This window comes from Poecilia reticulata, linkage group LG2, assembly GCF_000633615.1.
Source record: "Poecilia reticulata strain Guanapo linkage group LG2, Guppy_female_1.0+MT, whole genome shotgun sequence".
Classification (NCBI taxonomy): domain Eukaryota; kingdom Metazoa; phylum Chordata; class Actinopteri; order Cyprinodontiformes; family Poeciliidae; genus Poecilia; species Poecilia reticulata.
The window spans coordinates 18,578,903-18,590,422 of NC_024332.1; the positions used below are offsets into that span (position 1 = coordinate 18,578,903).

The window sequence follows — 11,520 nt, forward strand, 5'->3', positions numbered from 1 at the left end:
CACTTGTGTGGGTTGTAGAGTCCGTCTCATGCTACCACGAGTGTGAAAGCACCACCAACATTCAAAACTGACCAAAACATCAGCCAGACAGCATTGGTACTGAGAAGTGGTCTGTGGTCCCCACCTGCAGAAACACTCCTTTATTGAGTGTGTCTTGCTAATTGCCAATAATTTCCATCTGTTGTCTATTCCATTTGCACAACAGCAGGKGAAATTGATTGTCAATCAGTGTTGCTTCCTAAGTGGACAGTTTGATTTCACAGAAGTTTGATTTACCCTATTTGAGTAGGTTGGTGGAAAGTTGAGTGGAAGGAAAAAGTGTGATAGAAAAAAAATCCCACAACCAACATGGACAACCACAACCGAAAGATGACTGTGAAACTAAGATTACAAAACAGTTTGCGGGAGATTCCCAGACACAGATGCAACAATGAACAGAAGACATATGCAATGACAAGACGGGCAAAATTTGTTGAGCTGCTCTCGTCCTCAGCGCGGAGGGTGAGAAGTGACTCGTCAGGGGTAAAAAAAAAAAAAAAGACTGACCTTTTCCCCAGGCTTCCAAAGTTTTCATGTTAAGTAAAAATAAATGTTATATTTAATTTGGAAATTAAGGTCCTATAGAGTCTGGAAGAAGTGTGGCGAGGCACAGAATCTGCTGGAGCTCCAGAATGAGTTTCACTGAAAGCAAACTTATTGGCGATTACTTTTCACTTGGCAGACAAATATTTTATTTATTTTCTAACGTTCTAAATTTCCTAGTAACATTTTTTGCTAGATGCAAGTTACCATCATCAAATTAAACAGAAATAAAAGCTTGGCAAAGTTGTTACTTTTTCAGTAATATTCTAAGTTTTTAAGGGTCAGTTTTATTAATCAGTTTATTTTTCACTTATTTGACCTTTATTAATACAGGTCGTCTCAATTAGATCCCAGATCTCATCTATAAGAAAGACCCGTTTTGATAAAAAACTAAATTTCAAATTGGATGAGAGAAAACACAACCTGAAGCATAAAAAGCCCTAGACAATTTATCACAATAACAGAGCAGAATGTTTTATCACTTGTGCCATGCAATAAAAAGACAATGAAAAAAATGTTCCCCTTTACCTGCTTGTTCACAAGTCCTTTGTTTTCAAAATACAACATTAAAAAGGAAAGATTACATCCACCCCCACAGTCTCGTTAATCATTTGTTCACCAGCCTGACATGGGAGTATCTGGCTCCTGTTCCTGCATCTTTGAATGATTTGTTGTTCCAACATGATTGCCTTCGCCCTCAGATTGGGTGTTGTTCCCTCCATCCACCAGATGATGGCAGTCGCCCACCGTGCCACTTCCACACGCTCCACTGAACTCCAGAGTAGCACACTGCTCACATAAAGGCTTCAGCCAGTGAAAACACCGGAGTCAAAATGCCAGTAAACCTGCATGTGCCACGACAAAGATGTCAAATTCTCATTTATATTCAAGCATATTGATTATTAGCGATGAGCTGCATAATGCACATTGAAACCGTCTTTCGAAAAGCACAGCAGGGTGACGGCAAGTAGAGGAAGATCAATGCAGTTTGATTTCCTGTGGAGGCCGAACTGAAGAACTGCTGTCATGTAAAAGCCAGCTCTTCCAGCACCACACGGTTGCTTGGTGGTTACTGTGGCCACATGATGCTCGTCTTGTTTATCGAGTTGCATCAAGTATCGTACCCCTTCTTTTATTTATTGAGAAATGGGATGATGAAACACTGAGTCAACACCCCTGCTGCCGTATTGTATTTGTATGTATGGGACAAATGTCAGTGCCGATGACTATGAATAATAATTTATTGTACTCTTTTTTTTTTTTTTTTTAGTTAGAGCTCTCATTTTTCTGGAATTTATCAAGTATAAATAATTTGGCTAGTCTTGTTTGTGACCACTTTTGAATTAAAAAGTTCACATAAGCTTAGACTGCAATGCCTTTAATCTACTTGCGAGAGCCTAAATTGGAATATCATGGCTTTTTAAGTCTGTAATAAGTTCATTCAACACACCTGTGAAAGACAAACATCGTTGGAACGTCCTGCCATTGGCTTTAGAGTGAAATTTGCCTATCAACTGCAGAAAAAAAACCCTTGTGAAGAAACTGGCAGAGGCCGATAAGAGGTGGTCATTATATGAAGTGAAAYGAATACTTTACTGACACKGGCTCGAAGGCCGCTCTCAAAGGAAGAAGCCATTATTTCAGAAGCAATTAAAAAGACAGATTAAAGTTTGCATGTTCAAAGATTATTTTTCATTTCCTGTGGTCTGATGACACAAAAATAGATTTTTCAGCCTTAACGAACCTTTGGAGGACAAAGGAGAGACGCTCGCAAACCCGACAACACTATCCCATCTGTGAAGTACAGCGGTGACGGCAGCATCATGTCGGGTTAGTTAGCTACAAAGTGGCTTAAGGACAACAAAATCAATGCTTTAGACTAGTGGCCTTCACAAAACCCGCAAAAAAACTCTTAGAAAAATCCTTCTGTGAGTGGTGGCCTAAAAACCGGGCTCAGTTCTGAGTCAAGAGATAATGATTTACTTTTGGTCCTCATCAGTAGTTGATCCAACTCAAAATGTTCTGGCACTTCGCAAACAGAAAGAATTTTGGTAATCCTAATTGGTGTAAAAAATTTAAGATTTAGTCTGATTTCATGACAGATAATGAGGAAAAATGGTTTCAGAGTAAACGGTAAATGTCTGGTTTCGACTGTATAAGAATGTAAATCTGTTGACTTATGTGCAACGATAGAAACWGGTGAACCTTGTTTGCTCGAGAGCGTCTTCGTCTGCATCATAATACCAGGGGGAAAACAAGAACAAACACGGAGGCTAAAAGGTAGAACAGGATCTCATGTGCATGAGGAATGTGAACTGGAGACAAAATTGGAGAGAAAAATCAAGCTGCCTGTTTTTATTTGTTAAATCAGATGTGTCCTTTGAGGAGACATTAGAAAAATCAGAAGGAAAAACTCACAAAACATGTAGTCACACGCTGTAGCGTATACTGGAATAAGGATTTAGTCAGCATTTCTGTAAATCTGCAGGAATCTTTTAGCACTTCAAGCTATTTCACATTAAGGAGAGCTGTGGAAAGACTAAAGCAGAACGACTAACGTTTCCACTGACACAGCACAAGTCAATTCCACCGTGACCGCAAGATCAAGTGCATAATGCAGGTTTACATCACCTGCATCTGATTATCCAAGAAACCTRCTTAGTCAGTTCCTCTCTGTCCAGGACAATGTCGTCTCAGGCAGCAAACACTTCATAGTCTCAGGAAACAAAAATGTCACAAAAATAAAAGTTGATGAGCGTAAAGCTCAAGGYGAGATGATGAATCCTACTGCTTTATTCTGCATAGCCGTTTCAGAAATGCAAGGAAGCTATACGTGATGTGAAGAAGGCTGATTAGCTACCAGAGGGGATTTTTTTTTTTTTTTTTTGCTTTTTCTAGTGAGCCATCTGTCGCCGAGTTCACACTCTCCCCGCTTACAGAAAAGCTGCCAATAGTCGCTTAAAACCCAAGAACACACACGTTCTGATGGAGATAAAACTTACGAAGCAAAAACTCAACTTTCCGCACAATCAGATTGACAAGCTCATCTGTGAAAGCCCCAGGAAACCTGTTTTTTCCAAACAAGCCTGTGTGGTTTTTATCAAGAGTGCGAATGAAGAACAAAGACAAAACTCCACCACATTGTGAACAAAAGGCCTAGATGCATTTCAAAATTTTTTTCGCTACATTAAAGTTACAATGTGAGTGACGTCAACCGATTTCACTCATTTAGAAACTGAGATGTTTCCTCAATCCTCCTACAGCTCCATTAGATTGACTAGATCCAGTTCTGGATCCAGTCACATTTCTTAATATGACGTTGCATTGTAACTCTGGCTGCATGGAGCTGTTGTCCTGATGGACAGCCAAGATATCTGCAGCCTCCAGCAGGTTGTTCTTCCAGGTTTGACATGTATTTAGCATGGTAGATCATTCTACCAGATTGTAGAATGATCTACCAATCWGGTAGATGGATGGAGCTACCATCCATCTACCAGATTGGTAGATCTGGTAGATGACTGCTTCCTTGTCAGTGCTAAAGAAAAGCATCCCAACAACAGGATGTGTTCAGCGTAGTGTGCAGATTAGCTTTTCTACTTGCTGCTCAGTTTTGGTCTCATCTGACAAGAGTTTCTTCTTCCTCCATGCGTTTACCGTGTCCTCCACATAGCTTGAGGCAAACRTCAAAGGGGATTTTTATGTGGCTCCCTTTCCTCGCATAAGGGCCAGATTACTGGAGTCAAAGCTAACACTTCTGTTGTGCCGTTGACAGGTCCTCCCATTWGAGCTGTGGGTCTCTGCATCTCCTCCAGTCTCCAGAGGTTCTCACTGGGTTTCTTGGCTGCTTCTCTCTGATTGAGTTCTAGTTTCATAGTCGAACTTAGTGTAAACTTTTCCGCCCCTGATTTTTATTTGCAAGAAATAGCTATTCTATCACACGTGAGAAAGTACTCGTGGGAATAAATACGSCATATTGTATAAGTTCTTGCACAATGTGGCRTGTTTTAATTTGGCGGCACATTTCTCCAGCAGTCATATGCTGAGAGGTGGGGTACACGCCGGACTGGTTGCAAGTCCAGCACAGTGTAGAATGATWGTACACATAAATATACAGTTTTGTTGAACTATTCATTAGCTTCCTCTGATTTTCCTTACAAACTTCATTTTATCTCCTTTCAGCAGGTGCTGCAGATTTGCATGTGAACTTGTGAGTGTTTTTCTTATCTGAGCCGTTTCTAATCTCTAAACATGCACAGGAAATAAAAAAAAAATGAAAGTGACTACATGCTACTCAGAATCATTTGTTTCTTATTCAGGAAAATATGTGTCCTTGTAGAATGCAACAAGATTTCCAAGTGTATCACACAAAATGTTTGAAAATGTCCTGTTGTAACTTCACTACCAACACAGTGCTTCTTGTTGTTTTGCATTCAGGGCATGCTGGAAAACACTTCTTTCAGTCCCGCAGTCATCCTTTTGTGAAGAACAATGCAATTTCCTCCAAAAATMTGTTTTAATATTTGAGAAAGTACAGACATTTCTCCAGGACATTACCTTTTCTACAGTGTGTTATATTGCCTTCTCATGCTTGCAAAACGAGTCTTCTTGTCTATATTATCATGAAACACGAAAGCTTCACTTTGGTTGATTTCTGAATAAGCCGATTTCACTGATAAATGAGTTTATTAAACATGGAAAACTTTTGTTTTCTAAGGTAATTGTCATCAAGGTAGCTGCCATTTGCCAATAGTTATTGGTTACATCAATTTCTACTGTGAGAAAAAAGATGAATTAAAAGATGCCTATTTTAAAAGTTGTACACAATGGTGAAAGACTCGGCCAAACGGCTGAATAACCACCAACTACATTCTAGTAGCTTTAGCGTATGCATGTCCAATATATATATTATCCATGTTGTCATTCAACAAGATGGTATTAAGCGGTTATTTAGTCAGGCTATGCCACAATTTACCCAGGGTAAATTGGATGCCACACAGACAGGCAACATAAAGTTTTCTGACTATACTCATAAAAGTACTCATAAAAAAGTTTTTTTTTCTTTTTTTAAATGATTTACGTTTCAATAGCAAAGCAGCAGCTCTCCAAACAGATCGTAAACATTGGAAGAGCCCAGGAGCAACAGACAGCATGCAGCGACATGTGTGGGAGTGGCAGTACATCGCAACTGTATGCGTCAAACACCCYGTCACTTCAGCACATTTAAACATCTGGCAGCTTATTAAAACAATTTTAAGTTGTGAGAACAGTTCAATAAAACATGTTTTTTTCTTTTTGCATCTATGGCACTGCTACTGCTAACAAAATTGTTTATTTTCACATACGAGAACCACGATTTGCTGCCGTTTCTGTTAAAATATATCCATGTGCTTGACCTACCACAAGAAGAGCAGTCTCACAGCAACAAATTGAAATGATTTATAAACCAGTTTATGCTTTATACCAATCATAGCTCTCAATGTTTGTTTTCAACACTCACCTATTTCCTTGCCCAGCCTGGAGTGCAGGATGGCGCCAGCAGAGGTGACCACTGCGCAGCTTTTGAAACCACTCCTGCCCTGTAGCTGTTTGCTGAGCTGCTCCAGCGGACGGGATGGCACGAAGTTGGCCCAGCCGAGAGAGGAGAAGGGCTCCTCCAACCCATCCACCATTTTCAGCTGTGCCTGGGCCTTCATTTGACACAGCAACGCTTTGGCGCTCTGGGAACCTTTCCGATGTCCGTTGTAGAAAACGTGGTGTTTGTTCRCGCTCATGTAGTCCTTTATGGCGCGCTGCAGTCGGGGRCTTAGCATGCCGATGGAYGCGCGGCCTTTCCACAGCCTCCGCACCACAGAGGCAGATCGGGAGAAATAGTAATCTTCCAAGTCAGAAGACTTGCCACCAGTTCTCCTGTCTCCTGCAGTCCTAATTTTGGGCTCAAGATCCTGATCTTCTCTGCCATCCTCTTCATCCTCACCGCCGTTGTAGTGAGTGGCACCAATCTGGTTCTGGTACATTCTCTCACGACTCTGGACTGCAGGGTCTGAATGAGAGCCCACGTTCTCTGTACCAAAGGAGGACCAGGCAGCCAGGCTCTGCGGGTCCAGGTACTCCTGGCGACCCRTCTCCTGGCTACCGTAAGTCAAGTAAGGGCTCTGGCTTGCCTCCATGMTGGTCTCTGAGGTTATGGAGCTGGTGGAGGSTCCTGGTCCTGGTTTGTCTCCGAGATACGTTGTAGTTAATTGCAAAGCCTGTTCAGGTCTTAAGCCAAAGACGGCATGCTGCTGATTGGAGGCTTGAATGGAGGCCAGCCGCCTGGTGTCAGGATGCTGGGAGAGTAAAGAGCCAACAGAGGTCAGAGACTCGTCCACACGGGCATCCAGGAAGTAGGAGAGCAGAGCAAGAAAGACCAGAACCCAGGCCAGCATGGCCACCAACAACAGCCTCCGCCACTGCTTCATGCTGGACTTCATTACCGTTCGCTCACATAGACACCCGTGGAGCTGGCCCGCCAACAACAAATCCCCACAGCCAGGACTCAACCCACAGGTCAGCTGGGGAGGGGCTGTAAAACAAACCTCAAAGTTACTGCTTCAGGCAAAAGGGAAACATGTGGAGAGTTACTGCAGATTGGTGAAGCACTCACCTGAACTGATGCCTTTATTTCTTCCTGCCCATGAGTCTGTTATGTGTCCGACGCTAACGGGACCCTGAGGAGAAGAATGGAAACTGTTAGGGGAGTGAAGAAAACATATGTGGGCCTGACAAGTTTGTGCARTCGGCAAACTTCTGTCTCCTTTCCACACAACTGCTAAGTACATTTGTCACGACTTGCAGCAGTTTTAAGCACGGACCAAACTATGTCAGATTAACTCTAGTCAAAACCCTGGAAATGATTCAGGGACGTCTGAAAATTTCCTCAAGCACAGTTTGAGGTGTATCACAAACTCATTCCTGCTTGTTCAGTCGTCTTTGCTTTGTACATGCATAACTTTGAGAGGGAACTATAAAAATACCTTACTGATGACATCTTGGGTGCATCAGCCGGTTTAACAAGATTCTATGAAAATTATCTAGACAGAGCTGAATGAACAGTTGAGTGTAAACAGCTTTGAAAGCAGTCGTCAACTTCATGCGCTGAGAGAGAGGCCAATCTGCTCTGTTTTACCAAAGGGTCAAAGCAATTTGCCCAAATTCTTAACCCCAAAGGTCCCAGTTACCATTTAGATAAGCCCCAACAAACTCAATATATTGAGCCGTCAACCTCAGCCTACAAACTCCAAAGCCTCGCCACYGAGACCCAACCACAAGTTCCCAGACAACACGAGATATACCCAAAGGACTCTGGTCTGCATCTGAATATCCTCAGTAGCAAAAGACGGTCCAGCCATCTAAACTCTATTATGTGTGAATTTTTGTTGTTGTTGTTTTTACAAGTTCACAATAGAAAGTGCTAAGTAATCTTATGTGAAATCTATTTAACACCTGTGATATACACASCCCTTGTTGTCCGTGGCATGCTTAAGTCTGCTCCGCTGAAACCGACTCCTGAAATTTATACATCAGTCCCCAAAACAATTTCATATTAAAAGGCCAGTTAAACTGGATTTAACAAAAAGCAACCAAATCTTTTTATTCAAAGGGTAAACACAGAATGAGCTTTTCAAAAGATGATTTCATCATCTTGTGAAAAAGTAGATAAACCAAAAATGAAAGTCAGTKAAGTCTGCCATCACGTCAAATATTTAAATAACGAATTGCACATTTGCTTTTAYGACGTCCATGATCACAATTCATTTTCTATCACGGATTTATCTAATTCTGGGTCATATATTCATGACAAATRAACCAAATGGACAAAATTCCCGCTTAGTCTCCTTAATTTTAAGAAAATTCACAGAGAATGATTATGCACATAAGTCTCACCATTTATTTTCCGTTTCCTCTTTTGACGCGACGCGTGAGTTATTATTGGAGCACAAACTGATCCAGTGATTCWGAGGTCGCTATTAACACAATGCCAAAACCAGAGCGTGACGGTTTCTTTTATTCCTTGTTGCAGTGAGTCCCACAGTAATTACTAACTAACAGTATCATTAACTGACTGGCTCACTTTTAACATCTTTGACAATTCTCTTGTGTACAATGCGTTGGATGGATTCTGTGAAACACACAACAACAAAGGTGAATAAATGAAGCATTAAATTGCCTCAGATCTGTGGTCTACAACCACATGCAATTATGAGTTTCGGTCTCTTAATGCTTGAGCGTTTTTGTCAACAGAACGAGAGAGAGATCGGGGTAGAGAGGAGCAGAGCTAAGCATGAGAGTTAAGCCTCCTCCAGTCCTAATTACAGCTTCCTGTCTCCGTAGCTGTCGAGTCCTGCGGAGTGCRGCAGAAGTGATCTCAGGTGGCCCTGTAACCCGGCCTCTTTGGTCATGCAGAAGACCAAAGCTCATCCTGCTGACACTGAACTCAAAGACAGGAAAGCAGCGGGGAGCAAGTGGGCTAGAGGGAGCTCCAACAGTATGGGAGAAAGAAAAATACTGGATGGAAAAACATGCAAGCTCATGTATCTGCACGAATGCATGCGACTGTGGCTGAATAGATACATCWGGCACGGACAGATGAAAGCAGATATTTGCACACCGGTGTATAAAGAGACAACCTTTTTTTCTTTTTACCTGCTGTCTGACAAATACATCAGGCKGATCTTTTCCTGTTTAGGGTCAGCTATATTACCAAAGCTGTTTTTATTAGCACCATTTCAGAATAATGAGATGGGTTTTTTTAAAGATACATTTTCCTAACRGTCTTCAAATGCAGAAGTTTATACATTTCCTTACTATTCGGTAGCATTGCCTTCTAAACTATAYGACTTGTTTTAAATGTAAAGTCTACTTTTTTTTTTGGTTTATATCATCTTATTCCCTCAACAAAAGTCATACCTGGAGTGTTGCTTTGATTCTTTCATTAACGTTTGAGGAATCCTGCGAAGTTTGAGGAATCCTGCGAAGTTTCGTGACGTTTCTCTTGCAGAAGAACATCCACACAACGTGACGCTGTCAACACAATATAATGCACAGTTTACATTGTATTCTAGTCTGCTGGCTTCACTTTTTTTTCTCCAAATATAATAATGGTCACTATACCAAACATTTCAAATGATTTTTGTTTCATGAGACCAAACTACAAGTCGCAGANGATCTTTTCCTGTTTAGGGTCAGCTATATTACCAAAGCTGTTTTTATTAGCACCATTTCAGAATAATGAGATGGGTTTTTTTAAAGATACATTTTCCTAACGGTCTTCAAATGCAGAAGTTTATACATTTCCTTACTATTCGGTAGCATTGCCTTCTAAACTATACGACTTGTTTTAAATGTAAAGTCTACTTTTTTTTTTGGTTTATATCATCTTATTCCCTCAACAAAAGTCATACCTGGAGTGTTGCTTTGATTCTTTCATTAACGTTTGAGGAATCCTGCGAAGTTTGAGGAATCCTGCGAAGTTTCGTGACGTTTCTCTTGCAGAAGAACATCCACACAACGTGACGCTGTCAACACAATATAATGCACAGTTTACATTGTATTCTAGTCTGCTGGCTTCACTTTTTTTTCTCCAAATATAATAATGGTCACTATACCAAACATTTCAAATGATTTTTGTTTCATGAGACCAAACTACAAGTCGCAGAGACCAAGATATTTTCCCAGAATGTATTTGAAAGTTTTATCAGAATTTTATTTATTTTTTGTCATTCTTAGAGTAACGTCTTCTTCCTCTCCCAGTCCATGAGCCATTGTACTGTGAATAATGATGCTTGAACAGATCCACAAGTCTCTTCCTGATATCTTAAATTATTCATTTTGATTGCTCAAAATCACACAATAAAACCGTGTTTAAAGTGCATCTTAAACACTCTCACMGGTGTGGATCATTCATACCGCTTGAAGGTACAGTAATCAGTAATTCAACATAAATATCCCTGTCACAATTCTAGCATTTTAAAAAAAATCTGTGATTTTAGTAATCCTAATTTTAGCCAACTAAAATATATAATGTCACGCAACGAGGGAGTGTTTACCACGATCTGGTTTCACTTGGTTTTYACCTGTATTGGGTTAAAATGTTCATGCCCTTTTCTAAATAAACAAATTGGCACAACATATTGCTTTGGAAAATCTTACAGAAAGCTCAATCTTTGMCCTTAAGGCAACAAGCCTTCAGCACAGATCAGACAGTAATAATAGGTTGAACCTTCATAGAACAAATGGGGATAAAGTGCAAAAGGCAGCATGTACAAACTGAAAACAACAGCATCGTTTTGAAGAGAAACGCACAACCGGAAAAAAGACAAACCACACAAAACACACAGGTGCTTTACAGTARTGCTGTGAACAAGCAAATGTCATCTGTATGCAGGCACGTGCAGAGGGGGGTGCTGGRGGTGCTTGAGCACCTGSCCTTTTTGCTCCTTGCCCCCAAGGGCCCTTTTGGTCAATTTCTTTTTTTTTTGTTGGCATTATTATTTTCCAAGTCCTCTTCTGACACATGATAACATGTACTAAAATTATTAGTCGTTTTTTTTTTTTTTTTGTACAACATAATAAGTCGGTCTTATTGTTACCTTTGACCTTTTGACCTTTTGCCCGTGACGCATGACGCAGTTGCCTCTCGCTTAGTGAGATAAAGCGGCTAACTGGAGTTCAATGTAGTGAATGTTCCAGATTACAGAACAGTTTTTGGTGAATTAACTGTTCACCAAAACGTTTTTGGTGAATAAAGTGGAGTAGACTTGCTRCTTGTCAGATGACGGAAAACGTTGAACGTATCGTTTCTGTTTCAGCTCGGAGTCGCGGTTTAAGCAGAGAGGTAATGAAATACAACAGACACTGACAGGCCTCTGCGTCTGCCTTTCTCTGAAGAACTACTGAGCG

The 11,520-nt window shown here is 40.8% G+C and overlaps 1 protein-coding gene across 2 annotated transcripts in view; it reads right to left on the reverse strand.

Moving 5' to 3' along the window:
• Positions 1–589: 589 nt before the first annotated feature.
• The window catches only part of st6gal2a (ST6 beta-galactosamide alpha-2,6-sialyltranferase 2a), a 36,541-nt gene continuing 25,610 nt past the window's right edge, over positions 590–11,520 (reverse strand). Inside the window, exons 2-5 of one of the 2 annotated variants that reach the window (XM_008434785.2) lie at positions 10,023–10,136; positions 7,226–7,289; positions 6,080–7,144; positions 590–1,427 (exon numbers count right to left, since the gene is read on the reverse strand). In XM_008434785.2, the coding sequence (XP_008433007.1) occupies positions 1,411–1,427; positions 6,080–7,144; positions 7,226–7,289; positions 10,023–10,121 (1,245 nt within the window). In that variant the 5' untranslated portion in view covers positions 10,122–10,136 and the 3' untranslated portion in view covers positions 590–1,410. Of the gene's footprint in view, positions 1,428–6,079; positions 7,145–7,225; positions 7,290–9,528; positions 9,661–10,022; positions 10,137–11,520 lie in introns of those variants that run through there. The other variant, XM_008434792.2, reaches the window with a different exon arrangement.